At 39.5% G+C, this 20474-nt stretch overlaps 1 protein-coding gene across 1 annotated transcript; it reads left to right on the plus strand.

The window, feature by feature from the left end:
• The first annotated feature begins 2368 nt into the window (after positions 1-2368).
• klf3 (Kruppel like factor 3 (basic)) lies at positions 2369-20336 on the plus strand. Its single transcript, XM_028448594.1, has 6 exons — positions 2369-2613; positions 13215-13275; positions 13865-14414; positions 14867-15011; positions 17926-18092; positions 18503-20336. Exons 2-6 carry the CDS (start codon positions 13234-13236, stop codon positions 18682-18684), a joined length of 1086 nt encoding a protein of 361 aa, XP_028304395.1. The 5' UTR covers positions 2369-2613; positions 13215-13233; the 3' UTR covers positions 18685-20336.
• The last annotated feature ends 138 nt before the right edge of the window (positions 20337-20474 follow it).

The following is a 20474-nucleotide window of genomic DNA, read 5'->3' on the forward strand; positions in this document are numbered from 1 at the left end:
AGCTCCTGTCTGACAGGGAATGTTTAGTTAGTTGAAGCCAGCTAACGGAGATGAATCCAATCTAGATTCCTAACATAAGCCTTTAGAGCCTGTACTATGAAACTGGATTTCCACTTATCGCGCTAACTTCCAGGATTTATTCAGTGTGTGCTGTACTACAACGCTGGTTAAATTCTTATCAGGGGTAAACATGTAACTTATGCTGAATGGCTAACCTAGTCGGTACCAGGTTAAGTGCTCTGATAAGTTCTGAGCGAGTATGAAAGTACACAAGAACTTACAGTAAGTACCTATTTTGAGACCTTATCAGATGTATTTATTTTTGCTGTTAAATAACTGTACAGTCAATATCAAGAAACATAGCATATCAGTTACTAGGTTCGCTCATGTAAAAAAAAAGAAAAATCATGCTGGTTAAGTAACCTAGCTTGACAACATTTTGGCTAACCTTAGACTGCTTACGTGTTTGCTAGCTAGATAACGACTTTAATCACCCAATGACACTCTAATCACACTTTTTACTTCCTGCAAAAACTGCAAAGATCCCCTAGATGCCACAGGCCGGTTAGAACAACTCATTTTGACAGCTCAAAACAGACGAAAAACCTGAACAGAAAAGTTACTTCACAACTTAACATCTATTCACAAAGAGAGCTACGGCTCATATATAACGTAAAATCCCGTTTTTCAACCTCAAATAACTTATTTAAAACAAACTTCACAGAAAAATTAGCACTTGAACACAATGTGGGGTGATAATAACTAATGATCACAGCAGAGTTTAGGTTTGTAAATAATTTATGTGACGAGTATTTAACCTTACGGTTTGACCCACATCCCATCTGTTATCATTGAGGAGGCGGAGTTTATGACCAGCAGGGGAAGCTCTAAAAATAAAAGCTTCACTTCACCGTGGGGCTTGTCAAGTCCATTCTTTTTACAATCTATGGTACAAATGCTTTGTTCCAGATCCACAAGAATACTCGTCCTCGGTTTCAAATGAAAGATACTCTCATGCTAATAATCAGGTCCCAGCTGTGGCTGTGAAACCAGTTTCATCAGACAATATGACAAGACCATCAATATTCTAAGAGTGAAAAGGATTTCAGGCAATTTGAAAAAATCTTACTTAGTATAGTTTTCAAATCAGAGCAGAAATGGGGAAAAAACTGAAATCTATCATTATTATTATTATTATTATTATTATTATTATTATTATTATTATTATTAAGAAGAAGAATCCCATTGAGATTTAGAACCTTTTAGTTAATAAAGACCCGGTCAAAGGGAGAATCAATCAAAATCACATGCATAATGTCCCAAATACAAATATTCATTCACAAATATCAAAAACACCTATATGTCATGTTTAGTAATAGCTACTCTCATTTTTGCAAAAGATAATGATAAATGAAATTTCAATGTAGTGAAAAGATAAAAAATTTCTTGAAGAATGTTAATTAAAGTTTGGCCATGTCTACGGGTACGTTAAACGTATGCATAGACTGACACTCTATGCATACGCAGAGCGCGGTTGCCGTGTGAACAACCCCTGGTGCTTTTGGTAAAGTTACCGAATTACATGTACGTAGCGTCTTAGGGTTAGGATTAGGTTTAAGGTTAGGGTAAGGTTGTAACCCAATATCGCAACACTTTTTAGGGTTAGGGCTTTTAGTCTTAGTCACGCAACCTAAACTGACCAATGACTGACCTATCACCTGACCTAAACTGGCCAAATAGGGGCGCTCCGTACGGATAGAATGCTGGTATATTGATATGGCAACCATACGGATAGCCACTGACAAAAATATATATGTCAAAAGTGGAATTCGAACCCACGGCAGCGGAAAGAAGAATCCTTGAATCAGGCGCCTTAGACCACTAGCCCATTCTGACACGGTGAAAACACAGGCACATTGCGCATTATGTAGAAAAGGTCAGGAATTGTAGCCATAGTCCCGGGGGCTATGGCTACGGCTACGTTTAACGTATCTCTCGACACTTTCTTAAAGTTTCTAGTTTCGTTTTGTTTTTTTTGCAGTACTTTTAGTCAATTTATCTTCCCTCTAATTTTCCCACTCGGGAGAGTCACCCTGTGGGCCATCCTTATCTCTCTGAGGGGCCGGGTTTGGCCTCCTGACCGTACGTTGCACAATCACATTATGGAGTCTATTTATCAACAAACAAACTTCAGGTTGTTCATTCTTGTTCTGCTCATTTGTGAGTGACTGCTCTCTCACTGTGGGTCTATTATTGCAACACAAACACGCACGGACGCACGCACGCACGCAGCACCCCTCCCTGGTCCCGCCCAACAGTCCGACCCCACTGTGATCAGACAGATCATGTGACAACAGCAGTTTCTGAAACACAAAGCACACACTTTTACACACACACACTCACACACACACACACGCACAGAGACACGCAGTGAGAGCGCAGAGTTTCGCAACTTGGGGAAGTTTGGTGAGTCTGCGGCTCGTTCTTCTCGGATGTCACACACACTCAGTGGAGCTCCGACCGCCGCCTGTCTCACCTTCCCCCGGAGAAGACACCTCCGTTAGGGAGCCCTCTCAGTGTGAACCCGCTTCTGGAACTCCGGACATCTGAGCAGTAAGTCCCTCAGCCTCAGCTCCCATCCCGGGGCGCGTGATGATGATCCATCGTGTGGATGTAGTAGTGACATGTGGGACTGGATGTGTAATAGATCTATCATTCCACTGCTGTGATTCACATCTATATCATTTAATGGGTTGTGTTTCCAGGTATTCTGTCATCTATTGCCACATCAGTAGTCTTATAAAATGTATATGAATGATGATGAATAATCATCCTAATAATCTCTGATCATTCATTTTACAAGATGTTATGGCAGCAGAGACAGGGATATTCATTGATTTTATAAAGATATTCATGTTTACACAGATGTAACTGTGTGTGTCCAATCATCAGGTAAGAAAATGGTTTGAAAAAAAAAAAAGGAAACCTTAAAACAATCAGGTCACCTTTTTTTTTTAAAAAAACTTCAGCTAAAACTACTTAATTTAATATGACAGATATAGTTTTTTTATTTTTTTATTTATTGAGTTTTCAAAAGACATTTCAAATCTGTCTATTTTTGGCCCACCGATATTATCGACCAATATATGCCATAGAATGTGATATCGGTCGAAATCTGTATCGGTTTTTCCACCGATTTGAAAAACTGATATGTCCTGTTTTTTAAGTCATTGATATTAAAAACAAATGATGTGGTACTTTGTTCATTAGTGATGTTGAATAAGTGTTCTATTATTTGTAGAATACATCATGTGGAGTATCACATTGAAAGTAGTCTTAACCCTGTTATTACCTTGGAGTTATATATAATGGGACCTAAAATTAGATGAGGGGTACTGGTATCGGTTATTATACCAAATCTGAAATTTACTGTTGGACAGCGTCGGCATATTGGATATTGGCAAAAACTTAATTTTAAGTACTGAATGAATAACCAATGCCACTTTATCAGTTACATACACTGGTTTTTATTCCATTTTGTGATGTGATGTGTGTGTAGATGAGACTGACGTAGGCAGTGATTAAAAACTGATGCAGGATCATGTCTTGACATGCTAAAGACCCCATGACCCCCTTTGCTGTAAAAGGGGTCAGAGCCCCAAGGGCTGGAGTGTGTCTGTGTTGCGCATGTGTGTGTGTGTGTGTTGTATTAGTGTCACAGTAACACCTGAGCGTTTCCCCCTGTCCGCTTGTTTTTCTGAGACCCGTACAATCCACATCTGTCCCTCTCGCTCTGTGTCTCACTCTCTGTCTCTCTCCCTGTTTCCTGTGCTTTGTTTCAAGGCTGAGGCTTGCGTCACACATTCCACTTGGCATATGAAGCCCTTATCCTGTTTAGAGCCTGGAGTGAGAAGGAGCGAAACGGGAGGAGAGAGGGATGTAGGGGGTAGCGGATGGGGGAATGATAGAGGTCAACACTTCTTTCTCACTCTCACTGCCTTAGTCTTAAATTAATATATATCTGAACCCTTTAGGAGACAATACAATAGAGAGAGTGTTGAGTTATTTCCTCTTTCTATACCCACATTATAGTTTATCTCTACGTGTGGACTTACCGCTCAATGCTCACACACCCACACGCCCCAAACACTCCACCCATCCCTTTGCCTGTTTTCCTGAATCAACATGCTGATGTTATCTAGTGGAACAAAATGCGTAGCATGCGTAGAACAGTGTACACACACACACACACACACACACACACACACACACACACTGCTCAAAGGGCATGTCCTCAGGAACATTAGGGCTAAACATTAAACTGCTGGATGCTGAATAGCTGGTGATCCTCAGCTAGAATGACACTGTGGCCTGCAGACAGCCATAAATGTAAAAAAGCTGGAAGTAGTTACACAACCTCTCCTTTGTGCCAGTACAAGCTTGCGCATATACACACTGATGTAAAAACACACACATTGGCCCGTCTTTGTGTTTTATCTGTTGCTGCTGCTTAAACCACTGGATTGAGCCACTTCTCGCTTAACGCCGCCCTTGTTAGTTTCATTGAGTTTTGTCATATTTTGGTTGAAATGCATTGACTTTTAATCCTTGTCTGTGTCTGTCTGTCTGTCTGTCTGTCTGTCTGTCTGTCTGTCGTGTACTTTCCACTTCCATTTATTCAGACTCACTGTTGTTCTTTTGCCTTCTATTGCTGTATAACCCCCCCTTTGCCCCTCTCTCCTCTCATTCTTTGGTCAATGTGTGTGTAATGCAAGGGAGAAGAAGCGAGGGGGGGGTCAAACAGGAAACCACAGGCCCCCTGCAGCATCAACCCCCCCCAACACCCCACTCATTGGCTTCATTCTCCTGTTCGTTCTCCTTGTGCTTCTCTTCTTTGCACCCATCATGCTGTGTGGAAATAGTAACAGACTGAACTCTCTCTCTCTCTCTATCGGCTGTGTCAGCGATGCTCATTCTTTCCTTCCTCTCTGTCCGTGTCATCTGGACAGCCTCAACTTAGTGCTGTTTTTGACATGTATGACTTTGGGCGCTTGCACGTGGTGCACTGTGATTGAATCCTGTGACATCTGTGGTGTGTTTTGAAATGTATACGTGTGTGTGTGTGTGTGTGTGTGTGTGTGTGTGTGTGTGTGTGTGTGTGTGTGTGTGTGTGTGTGTGTGTGTGTGTGTGTGTGTGTGTGTGTGTGTGTGTGTGTGTGTGAGTGAGTGAGTGAGTGAGTGAGTGAGTGAGTGTGAGTGCGCGCGCGCGTGCGTGCGTGCGTGCGTGCGCGCATGATGGATCCGTTTTCCTATCCCCCACCGATGGCCTCCCCTAGCTTCCTCTCCAAGTCTGCTTGCCTGCAGCCTCACTGTCTGCTGGAGAGGAGCTGAGCGAGTGTGTGTGTGTGTATGTTTGAGGGTGTTAAAAGGATGGGAGGAGGAGTGGATTCTGGAGATCAGAGGATGGGAAGCCAAAATAGGCGGACTAGGGGGGGCTTAAGCAGGGGCCTTAAAAAGAGTCAAGTGAAAGCCAGAGCTTGAGCAGCTCTATTAGGGAAGTCAAGGGTAGGAAGTGACTCAAGTGAGTATTTGAAATTAGGGTGCAGAGAGGGTGTGAACTTCAATGAGTAATGGCAGTGGTGGTCTCATGTATAGGAAGCGGGCTTTTTACTGGGGGTTATTGGTTCGAATCCACTGTGGGAGTTTTTTCACGGCCCTTAATCCTCACTGCTCCCTGGGCGCTACACTGTGGCTACCAACTGCTCCTCGGGGATGGGTTAAAGCAGTGTTTCTCAAATTAACAAATATGAGGTTTTATCATGTTTATTTTTAGTTACAAATTTATAATCATAATAATGATGAAGGAAATGATCTGGATCAGAACATGAACTGAAGATACAATGATTAATTTTGGTCCCACACCAGGTGGGAGATGATCAGAAATGATAAAAAAACAAAAAACTAAAGAAATAAATCTGTTCAGGAGGCACAAAACACTGTTTCATTCTACTTATGGTATTTACAAAATTATGTTGTTTAAAATATGTGTTGTCACTCATTCATTCATTGTGCTCTATCGTTGTTTTTTTCATAGTGTTCTGAGCAATATGTTGTAGCTAGACGAAGGGGGTATTTGGATTCAGAAATAAGAGAAAGGGGGTATTTGAACCAAAAAAGTTTGAGAACTCGCACTGGGTTAGAGAATACATTTAGTCTAGGTAGCACATTTATGACAGTGATTTCACCCATTTAACCATCCATCCTGGGTCACGGGGCCCATTTAACATTAAATTATAAAAAAGGAATATGGAAAAGTTACATTTCAGAAAGGTAAAAAAATAAATAAATAATGTATGAGTCATGAGATGAGAGTACAAATGTGGGCTAACTGTGCAACACTTTTGAAATATTGATGGAGACAATTGGAGACAAGTTCATAATGACAGTTATGAGTTTAAACAGCACTAAACTAACATTGAGAGGAGAGGACGTAACAAGAAGCCCAACTGTGTGTGTTCATGCATGTGTTCTTGGACAAAGCTGTTGTCTGGAGCGTTCTGGTCCCTCTGATGATCTCATCATCTCCAGCCTGTTTCCATTAGAGCATTAAAGTGTGCATGTGTGTGTATGTCGACTTCTGAATCTGCGTGGCTTTAGCGTGTGTAGGCGTCTCTAAAAATTCAACCATTCAGTGACTTTCTGTGTGGATTTTCTGCTGAGGTTGCGGGAACTGCGTGTGGGGCTGTTAGTGTGGTTGAGTTAGTAGCAAGGGACGCCAGGCCACAATATTTTCCCCCTTATGTCATGTAGTTTCATATCATCCAGAGGAAAGTGTGTGTTTCAGATAAGTGCAGCAGTAAAGATGTGAGTGATGGGGCAAGTCAATATGAGTTGGAGCAAAAAATCTAAAGTGGAGGAAAAAAGGGAGACGGGCGAAGGAAGTGTTTGCTTAGTGGGTTGGGGTTTAAGTACACAGTAGCTCTACTGACCGAGAAGGACAATATTTGCAGACATGCACAAACACACACCCACTTGTAGAAAGCAAAGGAAGAAAAATACTCTTCGTCACCCCAGGTGAGGCCACCCATTCACCACATAGGTGGGGTGTGCACTGCTTTTCAGTTCTCCTGTGTCTGCACTTTGATTTTTAATCTGATTGATCTATAGCTGGAAATGCTCTGCTGAACAAGAAGTGCAAAACGTGCTTGATTGCCTTCGACTGGAAAGAAGGTGTTGTTGTCCATAAAGATAAACTTCACCTCTCAATAAATCAATCAATGTCAGGACAGGAGTTCATCTAAGGCTGAAGAAACAACAGTGTCTTATCTGTTGAGTCTGTTCTGTCCAATCTAGAGGAAAAATGCTTTTTCATTTAAAATCAAAAGCCTGTAAAAAGAAAAGAATAATATATATTATATATAGAATCATATCAGCCTTTATTGTTAGTACGTACAGGTACATACACAAAATTATATTTTTATTTAAATTCTGGTATAAAATGTTCTTGCTGTCTATTTAACTGTTTCTTACTGAATCATGCAAAGAACAAAATGAGCAAAAACACATAGGCTACTGGTCAAGTTTAATGAGTGTGTGCAAAACAATTAGGCCCAGCATCCACATCTGAAATGTTCAAAATTGTATTGATAGTGAGGAAATCTCCAAATATTTCTTTGCTGTCTCCAGATGAACAGCGCAACATCTTCATAGGCACGATAACGTAAACGCACGAGGTGTTAGTCATGCAGATGCAGATGCAGTCTGATGAAATCAAATTTCATCAGACTGCATCTAAAATCTCCGATATATATTCTATTATATTTATTCAATTGGTTGATAATAAATGTGTCAGTTTTTCTCATACCTACTGTTGCTGACTATTGTTCTCTGTTTGAGTAACATCACTTGATCAAGCCTTTTCTAACATTCCACACTACAAAATAAGTAATAAAAGTATGTATGATTCGTGCTGATATCGAATCGGATCGATATTGGTATTGGCCAATACTCAGGGTTGCAATGTCGGTATCATATTGGAAATGAAAAAATTGTATTGGGTAGGCATGTAACGATTCACTCAACTCCCGATACGATTCTCTCACGATTTATTTTACAAAATGGGACTGTAGAAAAATGATGACTGAAAAATATTCCTTTATTTTTTGGGGGAAAAAACCTATTAAAAAAACTATATTGTTTTCCTTTTATTTTTCATTGTCAAAAGAATCCCTTGATAAACTATTCAAAACAATGCGAATTAACTAAAAATAAATCTTGAATGAAATAAATAAAGGAATAATACAAATGAAGAAAAGCCTATTAATTTAAATTCTGGTTCTATAGTAAACAATGTAAAACTGTCAGATATTTGTTTGGACCAGCAGAGGGCGCTGGTAACCCAGTGGTCGGTTGGCATGCAGATATCTTGCAGTGAAGAAGAGATGCTATGCTAGCAGACAGAGCTAATAGAAAAACGTGACTTTTACAGATATTCACGTAATATTACAGATATTTTTTCGGTGCTAAAGGGGCAAGGAATCATTTATTAATTCTATTTAAAAGTAGAAGGCGGCCAGAAAGAAAGTATTAGCAGATTCCGCCCGCTGCCAACACTTCTGGATAGTACTGCGATTCAATTTTTACAGTATCGATGTGAATCGTGATACCTATGAATCGATTTTTAACTGCCTTACAATTAATCGTTACATTCCTCGTATCGGGACATCCCTAAAAAAACACTCATAATTTGATTCCAAAAACAAAAATGACAACAAAAACACACAAACCCATTGTTCTATCCTGTAGTAATGCTTAGAATAATCATTATACTAAATGGTAACGTTGCCCTCGGAGCAGACAGTCACATCTTTGTGGCCGTTGCTGTGATATGAAATTGCTCATCCCTGTTTCAGGTATTTTGTTTTTGGTTGGTTGTAGTCTTGGGAAGCTAAAGGTAGAAGGAAACTGGTTTAAAAGGCTTAACTTAATGACTTTCTAAAGTCTGTGAGGTATAAACTATCTGCGTTGCTGCTGTTTATGACCCTGTGAGTGACATCAGAGAGTATTTCAGTCGCTCTCTCTCCTTCACAGCTGCTTCTGTTTCACTTAACAACTAATTTCCACCCACATGTGAAAATAATCACCATTATCGCCTGTTTGTAAAAACTTGTTGATCACACTTTTCACTCCACTATATTCCTTTAACACTTATCAATCAATAGGACACATTTCTATCCATCTTTGTTTCTATGTTTCTATTGATTAATAGGGTAAAATTAGCTTGTGGTTTACATTTGGAGAGAGAGAACGCAGACATTTTTCTCACTTGTCTAAAATGTTTGTCTGCATTATTTTTAGTCACACATCACTTCATTGCATCCCTAAATCTCAAAACTAGGCTCTCTTAAGGCAAGGCCATTGATTGTCGTAATTGTCAATACAATGCACATTGATGTACTTAGCTAGCAACAATGCTAATACAGTATTTTGTCAATTTTTGTCTAATTATTACATGGCCAACCTAATATTGGTGTTTTTGGAATGAGTGAGAAAAATCAATGCATGTGACACATGAACCTTGAGGGTAATGTGCTCTTCTTGAAACTGTGTGTTTCTTCAAAGAACTAAAGGTTCACTCAATGCTGCAGGGGTTTGCTAAAGTGTTTAGGAAATATGAACGGACTACTGTAAACTGTAAAGTGGAATGCTGAACACTTCTGACGTGAAAATGTACAGTATATTTTCCCCTCATTCCAGCTGCCGAAGCATCAGGATGAATAACCTTTCCTGTGCATAATGGGAAATACTACATACTCCTGTCATATCGATATCTATTCATTAGGTGACACATTTCTAACATTTAAGTGGTTTTTGGTGCAGAACAATGACGCCTACAGCTGAACAGTGTTTACTGCTATTTCTTAAAAAATGCAAATCTATGTACGTGTTAAACACATGGTCAAATTGCTTTTAAATGAGCACTTCTTTGCACACCTGAAATACTTGTTAATAGCACACAGGATTAAGCCTAATAAGCCTAGGCTTAGTAATTATTTGTGTTGATGAATGCCCATATGTAAATAACTTTGATTAGACTCCTGCATGCATGACCCATCCATCAGTTATCAACTCATGCTTGATAATGAAAACATTATTACATTATTTTTCATTTTACCGTTAGCATTGTTGGAAAATATTAGACAGTGCGGATTTGTGTAGAAGCAGTGCTGTAGTCACAAATTCTCCTGTTAACAAATATTTTTGTTTACTGTTGGTAGATGGTATTGTTTCTAAGTGAGATACTCTGTACTGTGTGATATACTGATTTATCAGTATAAACTGAGTCTGCCAACCGACGTATGTGGTAATAAACAGCAACCTTTTGCAACATTTAGCAACAAACCGCTTTTAAAAAAACTGTATGAATTTTTTTTTTTTTTTGTTACTTTTGACCCGATTTACAGCAATATCTGTGAAATTTGTGATATTTACTTTTCTCGTAAACATATGATCTAAATCTAAATCTAAATGTTACATCTAAAGGTCACAGGTGAAACTAAATATTTAGCTAATATGCAAATTCAGCGCAAGTACCAAAATGAAAGCTTATCGATGGGACAATAGACGAAACAGATTGACATTCAACATTTAACATTTTGATTTCTTATTTAGCATTTAGATTTAACATTCATATTTAAGTGTAACATTTAGATTTAACATTGACATTATATTTTTACAAAGAAAAAAAAACATCACAAATTTCACAAATAATGCTGTAAATCTGGTTAAAAGTAACATTTTAAATGTGGTTTGTAATTGGTGCCCCATACAGATGTATGTCCTGGAATCATTGCTACTGGTGTTTTGCTGTAGATTGCCGTCATAGCCTTTAACATCCGTAAGTAGCGTAATAACTCCTCCATGTCCGTAGCTAGGCAGGAATTACCATAGCAAGGCTGTGCTTTGATGTGAATTCTTTGATGCTGTGCCTGAACAAAAACCAATTTAAAAAAGCTTTTAAGTAGCATGAATCTTAAAGATTACTTTAAAATGACTGCAGACATCAGATATATTGTCAGAAGTGCAACTTTATTGCTTTGATTGTCCTCAAGAGTAAATGAGGCTCTGTCATTCAACAATTTCAAGCTTTAACCCAGGTTTAAGCAAAAGTGTAACAGCAACTTCACAGTAGCTTCAATTTTCTGATTAAGAAATCAGATAATTACATATTTTATAACATATAACATTACAATTAAAAAGATAATAACATGTAAACAAAGAGGGGTTATATGTTTTAAACATTAATGACGTATTTATGTGATAAGTTTGGTTATGTGTCGCTCAAACTAATTGTGGCAATATAATAATTATATAGTTTGTTTTGAATTTATAGCGCAGTGTTTAAGCCGAAAACTACCTTTAATTTGCTGTTGTGCTTTTTTGTAAAGACATAGTAGTTACTGTATTTTCAGTCCACAATACATCAGTCTGTAATTTCAGCCTTTGTTTCACCTGAACGCTGCATCCACACCGCCCTCTACACCTCTCTCCTGATCTGTCTGTTTGTGCCTCTTATTGTTGCGTGTGATTCACTACTGCAAGAGAGCAACAGCTTGACCTGTGGTTGAACCACAATACAATACAAACCTGAATTAAAAAAAGAAAAACATGAACACAAAAAACAAGTGTACACAAGCACACATTGTTCCCACCTGACTGCTGCAGGCTCTTTGTTTTCCGTAAATCCGGGCAAAGGGCGAGGCTTGCGTCGTCACGTTCACACCCTTCCAATAAGCCAACGCGCTAGCATCCTGCTTCCCCATTGGTCTGCTCCCTCCTTCCCCCATATTTGTGTACGTTTTTTCTGTGCTTGTGTTCTTGGCCATTTGTTAATAATTAAAGGCAAACTTGTTCACAGACTGTGGACTTTAATCCGCTCTCACACACAAACCCCCTGTGGGTGCATTCTTTGTCAGTCATGCCCCTGTGAACACACACACACACACACACACACACACACTGATGCCTACAAACACACATTTAGCCACAAACCCAGAGCCATCCCAGCTGCAACTGGCCATTCAAAGCAACAGTAACTGGAACCTCTCATATTTTGTCGACCCTCAGTAGTAGGTGGATTGTGTTTGTTTGTGCGTGTGTCTGCATGTTTGGCATATGTTGTGTTACACTGTCTTATCTATAAAACTGGGCAGTGTGTGGACACAAAACATCTGTCAGGGGTTTCCTTTTTTTTGTGGTGCGTCACACTTTACATTTATTGTGTTCTACTTCAAATGCTCCTCCAAATGTTAACTGTCGCACAGACTGAGGTGTTGGCTGTGTGACAAGCTAATGAGCAGTGTGGGATGGGGATGGTCAAAGTGAAGTGGAAGAAGAAGAAGGCTTCAAAGTTTGACAGAAAAATCTATTGAGGTCAACTATGTGAGATGATTTACTGTAGCAAAGTCAGTTTCTTGCACCCATACTATTTGCTTCTGTCTGCTTTCACATAGTTTACATGTTTTGCTTTGCAAATTTGTGTGAGTTTCAGTGTTCATTTGCAGCATGTCATTTTTCAGTTGTATGGCAGCAGAGTAGCGGGCTATTAAGGAAAATCCAGTGCGCCACAAGCAAGTGTACGATGTCGCCTCATTGGTTCAAATGATATAACAACAACAAAAATGCACAAAATGGGAACAAAAATATGCAAAATGACAACAAGAATAAGCAAAATTAATCTAAAAACACACAAGATGACTGCAAAAATACGGAAAAATGTACAAAACAACAACAAAATTGCACACAACTGACTCCAAACATACACAAATCAACTACAAAAATACAAAAAAAGTCTTTGTTCTTTCGTTCTTTCCTTATTCAGATTGGTTTTTAGTCTGAATACTGCTACGAATGTTAATAATGTGGCCCTTGGATCAGACAATCACGCTTTTGTGGCCCCTGCTGTGATAAAAGTTGCCTTTTTATGCCCTAGGGGTTCATAAAGACATTGCAGGAGTACATGGAAATACATTTATCTATCCAGAAAAGATTTTAAACTACTGACATATCTGATAATACTTGTGAACCTGCATACTGAAGTTTTCCTCTTATTAAAGTACATTTTATGTTCATTGGTATTTATGTGTTGAGATGAAAACCACAGATAACAAACTCTTGTGTTGACCGTGTTTCTTTTTTTTGCTGCTGTGTTGTAGACGCCTGTCCGGTGCAGCCATGCTGATGTATGATTACCCTCTGAAGACAGACATGGAGACGGTGAGACGTGTGTGTGTGTGTGTGTGTGTGTGTGTGTGTGTGTGTGTGTGTGTGTGTGTGTGTGTGTGTGTGTGTGTGTGTGTGTGTGTGTGTGTGTGTGTGTGTGTGTGTAACTTTGGGTGTTTGTGTGTGTCAGGTCTGAACATGCGTTTGATGCTGCACAGTAAATATGGTCCACACACACACACACAAACACAGAAACACCAAACTCCTGCTACATGTCTAGACAGACTGGTTCCCACATTCCTGTTCTTCCTGGACAAACCGGCTGCTGGATGGTGGACATTTGCATACAATGGACACACACACTGCCATACAGTGGGCTAATGAACACACACACACACACACACACACACACACACACACACACACACACACACACACACACACACACACACACACACACACACACACACAATGAGATATTACAGTTATCTGCTTCCAAACAGAGCAGGGTTCACATTTTTTGGCTGCCTGACATCTTTTGTGAGTCAGAAACTTGTTTTCTTGTTATTCAGGCACTGAGCGTAAGTTTTTAACTCTCCATTCTTTTGTCTCCACCTGCTTCCTCTCTTCCTCCATCTCACAGTCCTTCTACTCTTCGTTAGTGAAAAGCTCTGAGCCGTACGGAGTGATCTTTCCTCACCCAGCTCCCGTCTACAGAATGCACATGCACACCTTTGCCCAATCTCAGACCACCAGCAACCCCACACACACCCAACTGGAACCTGTGGACCTGTCAGTCAGCAAACGCTCCTCCTCCTCCTACTCCTCCTCTTCTTCGTCCCCGCCCTGCTCATCCGCCTCCTCCCCAGGATCGCCCCACAGCTCCCCTCCTTCACCGTACAGCTCGACGAGCCAGGCCTCCCCTCATGGCTCCCCGCCTCCATCCAAGCTGCGCTCCTCGCCCTCACACGCCCTCCCACCTCACAGCACCTCACTCCCTTACTCGACCATGGTGACGCCGCTCATCAGCTCTGGGTCGGGAGTGATTCAGGGCTCGGGGGTCATGGTGTCCCCCGTCATGGTGCCTCTGTCTGTCCTTTACCAGTCACCTCTTCACCTGCACCAGCAGATAATGGTGAGCCAATCTGTTGCCAGTGACGATGACCATCATCGAAGCAGAGAGCACATACCAGGTGAGACTTCCATCACTTTATATCTCATCTTACCTCTTTACCTTAACTCAGTATCTTTCATACTCTTTTAAGGCCATTATATAAAAGTAAAACATCTATTTTTAACAAGATCATAGTCATTATGTATGGATTGTGTATGTGTATGTATTGTGGTGAGTCGGTTGGATTGAGAGAAGAGTGAATAGAGAGGTATATTGAGTAAGGAGTAATTTTATAGTATAGACTGGGCGTGTCTTAACTGCTCCAGGAGCCCCGCCCATAATCAAGGCATTTTTTTCCCCTCCTTGAGGCAGGTCAGGAGAAAACAGGGGTTTAGTTACTCTTTAATTGTGTTGACCATTAGACATCAGAGTTTTCTAAAGATGCAACAATGTCGAACATGAAAAGTCTGAACAAATGAAGGCCGATCGTACGAGCTGCTCACATCTGATGATTGTCCAACATTCACCCAGTTCACCACGCCAAGGCTCTGGAGCTGCGAGGCGATGCCCATGATCTGCACAAGCCAATCAAAAGAGAGACTCGTTCTGAAGCTTTTCCAGACAATCACAGCCTCCACGAGATGAAATCAGTCATCAGGATATCACAGGAGTACGAGTGAGTAGCTCGCTGAAGGATTTATGAAAAGAATTTCACATTTGATCCAAAAAATGTTTGATTGTAAAACATCTCCTAAATATGAAGCTCTGCATGCACACAGTCACAAACTTTAATATATATATTATTAGTAGATTCACTAAATACTACCAATCACATACTGTATTCCCATAACTACAAGTAATTCTGAATTAGTGGTAGTTATGGGAATATGTGGTTGGTTGCCTTCTGCATACCTTGATGATTAACTATTGATGAGATTTCTGTGTTTTAGAACCGGGAAACATCTCCTGTTTAAGACTACACTCTTTCATATGTTCAGGTTTCATTTATTCAGATAACTTTTTTCAGAAAATTTACTTTGATCTCCTGACATGTTTCAACTGTCATCTGCCAGTCCTCTTCAAAGGCATCTGCTGATCGCTTTGATGTGTGACTTTGTGCTTGTCTTTGAAGTCAAGGGGATCAAAGTCAATTTCCTGAAAAAACGTTTTCTGAGTAAATGAAACCTTAACATTTTATTCAAATAGAAGACAAAACAAACTTCCTGGAATTACTTCTCTCTTTCAGTTCTTTTGGTTTTAGCCTTTTGAAAAATTAGCTCCTTTGAATTAATCACAATTATTTATATAACTACATAAAATCAATTAACAATGTTTGCTTGTTCTTGGTATAACACCTTTACAGAGCCAGGAGCATTTTTTTGTTTCCTAAAGGCTGAAAGTTCAGTGTGAGTGATGCATATCTAAAGTATAAACTTTTATTCTCTTTGGCTCAGGCACCAGTTTCCAGGCTACTCCATTTTCATTTAAGCCTGTCCTGTTCCTGCCTGAAAGAATTTCCTCTTAACAGAGGTTCAATAAGGACATTAGATAAAAATAAAACTGTTGTGTGCTCTCATCCTGGTCTTTCTGAGTGGAAGATTTCACATCCTTCCTGAGAGTGTGTGGGTTTTCTCTGGATACTTGGGTTTCCTCTCACACACCGACAACTGTGTCAAGGTTAACTGAAGATAATTGATCTTGGAGCCTCCATTCAGATGTGTGTTTATGATTGTCTATGACCTGTCCTGTCATGTGATGTTAGAGCCGCAGTGTTTGGTGACAGTTGTCTATCAATTGTGGGTGTCATTCCAATAAAACAGGATTCTACACTTACAGCTGTTTATGCACTTTGGGAAGGTGCGGCAGTTATTAGACTCCAATTTGACAAAAGAGCAGGTAACATAACAAGCAGCACATGAACACCCCGATTGTTCTGTGGAAAGGTGTGTCAGAGTCTGTCATTCCTAGGTGGCGTCTCTTTCTTCGTCTCAGCCGCTCCTCCTCTGTGCCGCCGTTTGCTTTGTCTCTTTATGAGTTCTTTGGAAGCAACGCAGGTTTATATCAGCCATGCCAGTCCTGCTCCATTACACTTCCTCCTTCCCTGCTCTGATGCTTCCTGTGTTTATTATCATACATCTCCTCTGTTGCTTTGCTTTTCTTCTACTCTCCACCTCCTCTTTCTGCAAACTGGTGACTTTAGTTGGACTTACTGTAAGAAGAGTGGAAGTTGGCGGTTGGTGTCCTAATGTGTGTGTGTGTGTGTGTGTGAGGGTTTTTGTCTGCACACGCCACTGTTGTCACTGAGCCAATTGTGAAATAATTGTAGTGTAGGTGCGATGCTGTCTGTCTTCATGTGTCTGTCAAAGGGGGATTCCTGCACAATTCCTTTATGCAAAATTAATGTGTATAGGATTCATTGATAGACGCACAGTGCGCATGTACAAACATTGTAAAAAATTTGTTTCCGTATTGTTTATTTTTAAGGCTTTTTTCAGTTGTTTGAGGTTTGCTAATTGTAAGTGATTTGTTACGTTTTTTTTTCTGTCGGGGAGGAGCTTAATGGTGGAATAAAAAGTACAGGTGTGGTAGAATAATTGTTAGCATCCTGACTGTACTGTAAAGAATAATAAGTTGACTTTGCTTTAAAAAAAGTTAGACCAACTTAGATCAAATAGATTTGAATAACTTAGAAGTTTTATTTACTTAATTACATAAATTAATCAAATCTAATGTATGTATAAGTAAATATATAAGTTATGTTTACTTAGATCAGGTGTGTTAAACTCATTTTAGTTCAGGGGCTAAACACGGAGCAGTGGACCACAGATTTAATCTGGGAAAACAAGTAATTTCAGCATGATCGTGCCCTAGTTTGTACCTCTACATATACATAAAACACATTATATTTAGGAAACCGACAATACCCAAGCAATCCAGTGATAGATTTTAGTGCCAACAGAGTCTTCACTTTAAATTTCCTACATTTTGTGACCAATTTCTATTTAATTACGGGAAATGTTATGTAATAATTTGAGGAAAATTGGAGAATTTTCAAAGAATTTTTTTCAACAGTTTAACATTAAGAATGACTGCAATCATCCAATATTTGTACCAGAAGTGTTGAGTTTCATTTACATAATGATTCATGTTTTTTCTGTCCTTTTTACTTTTTTTTTGCGGGCCAAATTGGATTCTCCAAAAAGGCCGGATTTGGCCCCTGGGCCATGAGTTTGACACATGTGACAGATTAATTACATGTGATTAACTTATAAACATATTAGATTTGATTAACTTATAAGTTATGTTTACTTTGATTGATTTCCTAAAATAATCAAATCTAAAGTATAAGTTATATAAAAGTAAAAAAATAAGTTATGTTCACTTAGATTAATTAGATGTGATTAACTTGTAGCTTGTAAGTAAAGTCAGCTTGTTGTTTTTTATAGTGTGGTAATTAAAAAAAAAAAAAAAAGTGTTACGTCACTAAAACAAAGGAGTTGCTTCTGAATGAAACGCACTTTGGTTCCTCCTGCTGGTCACAGATGATATGACACACATCTCCTGACTAATGTCTGCTCTGTCTTTCCCAGGGGGAACAGCCCATCAGTAATAGTTCACTCAGGCACGAAGCATCCCCTCCCTGCTGAATCCCCGGACACTCTGAAGAAGCGGAGAATCCACCGCTGTGACTTCAGCAACTGCAACAAAGTGTACACCAAGAGTTCCCACCTGAAAGCACACCGCAGGACACACACCGGTGAGAGAGGCCACGCCTTCATCCATCCACAGTCACTATCAGGGTCGGGGTCAATTATTATTGTGATCATTTTTTTTTTACAATTAAGACCGAAATATAATTGTAATTGAAAAAACATGTTGCTGTCGAGTTTAGATGATTGACTTTGAAAATTGGCATGAAAATTCTATAGAAATTGTCAATTTAAATTTAAACATCCAAAGATGTTCAACACAATAGGAAGGTTCATTTTTTTTTTTAGCTTATTTATTTCAGGCTCAGTAATTGTGATTATTTGTAGTCTTTGATAATTTATTTGTAATTGGAAATGTAATTGTAACTGAAAATTTGAATTGTTCCCAACCCTGACCACTGTTACTCTTTGCTCACCGCTGCTTCATGTCTCATCGTGATCCTTATTCTGTGTGCAGGGGAGAAACCGTACAAGTGCATGTGGGAAGGCTGCACGTGGAAGTTCGCACGCTCAGACGAGCTGACGAGACACTTCCGCAAACACACGGGAGTCAAACCGTTCCGGTGTCCAGACTGTGAACGCAGCTTCTCACGCTCGGACCACCTGGCACTGCACAAGAAGCGGCACCTCCTGGTGTGAACGCATCCACAGCTTCAATCTAAGCCAGTAACACGTGAACTGCAGTGGGCGGGGTGTGAAATAGGTGGCTTCTACATGTTGGGCTCTGACAGTTGGTTCCTCAGGGTTGCAGAATGAGACTCTTTCACCTCATTTGTCTAAATGTGTGCTGGCTTCTTCACCAGCTTCTTCTGTGGACATTCTAATGCAAATATTATGCAGTACCAGACCTCTTTGGTACTGCTGGTGGTTCTGTGGAAGGTTGGAGCCCCTGTTTCTGAAGAGGTCGCAGTATCTCAGCTGGTCTGAGAGCATCTACTTCATTTATTGCCAAATCTTTTTTTTTCCACTTTAACTACGCAAGCACCCATTTTTATACACGCCTTTGAGGAAAAATCATGGACTTTTTCAAATACACACACATGCTTTTTGCGAGATAAAGCCAATAAAATGTGAATCTCTTCCTGAATGTAAACTATCATATCCATGTTTGGCATAAATGCATCTGCTTTTTTGTTGTTGTTGTTTCATTAACACATTCAATGTCACATTCGAAAACACCAAAGACCTCAGCTGTGTCCAGTGCTCACTCGCTAACAGTAGCTCCGCCCTTGGTTTGGTGTGCTTTGTGGTCATTGTTTATAACCAAGGAGGGAGTGGGTATCAGCCAATGTCAGAGTGAAGTGTTTTTTTTCTGTATTTTTCTTCAGAAATGTGAATGTTGCTGCACAGGGGCATTATTATTGTGTTGGTGAGAAAAGGGCACCAATCAGTTGGTTTAAGGGTAGAAGCAATGACAATAGCAAACTCTACTTCATGTTTCCCTGAGCTGTGACTACATATGCTATTTAGATGCTATACAATAGTCCGTTTCTTGGGGGGGTTTTTTTTCAAGTGCAAGACAGGAAAATTGCTTTTTTTATTGTTTGGGAGAAATTTACCATCACGTGATCCTGTGATGAAGTTGTAACCAAACACACTGAAGATTTCAATCTCTGTGTGACTTAAAATAAGTCAGTGGATAGCAGCTAATCTGTCATCAAACCATCATGGCGTCAGAACTTTAGGGCACGACTTTGTACAGCTTCTGGAGAGCAATAATTTTAACAAGCAATTTTGTACATCTTCAATGTGCACTTTATAAAAATGTTTGGTATGTAACAGCCCGTCACCCAGACAGTTTCAGATTCTCTAAAAGGTATGCTGATCAATATCAGATCAAAAGCCTTTATCAGTTGTTTTTTTTTTTTAAAACCACTTTCAGAAGGTGTGACTTTTATTCATCAACTCGTTCACATTCACACACCGAATGTAGCAACGTAGCATACGCATCCGCTACAGGATGCTTTCTGCAACACTTTCTGCTTGTATATGTTTTCTTAGTATCTTAGCAAAAACACATTGATGTATATGTATATATATTAAAAAAAAATAATTATTAGACTGAAAGGGCAATTAAAGGTTTTTATTAAGCATGATTTTTGATACTCTAGCATACATTTCTATGATGTTATGTCTACAATAAACTATTTCCTTTTAATCTAAATATCGGTAATTCAAAGGGAACCTGTTAAACTGTGAACTTATAACCATACAGGTGTATTTTCTAATTTTTATTTTTAACAGAATATTCATTCCACTTAATAAACTTATTGGCTATTATTTGAAGAATTGAATGTCTCTGTGTGCTTCTTCATTCGCAGACTGCTGTGATCATAGTTTATATTGTTTGTTCGTTTAGGTTACGGAAGAAAACTAGTGATCATTGAAATCTTTTTTTATTTGATGCAATTTTTATGAGTTAAAACTAA

Source organism: Gouania willdenowi, chromosome 1 (genome assembly GCF_900634775.1).
Source record: "Gouania willdenowi chromosome 1, fGouWil2.1, whole genome shotgun sequence".
NCBI lineage: Eukaryota > Metazoa > Chordata > Actinopteri > Blenniiformes > Gobiesocidae > Gouania > Gouania willdenowi.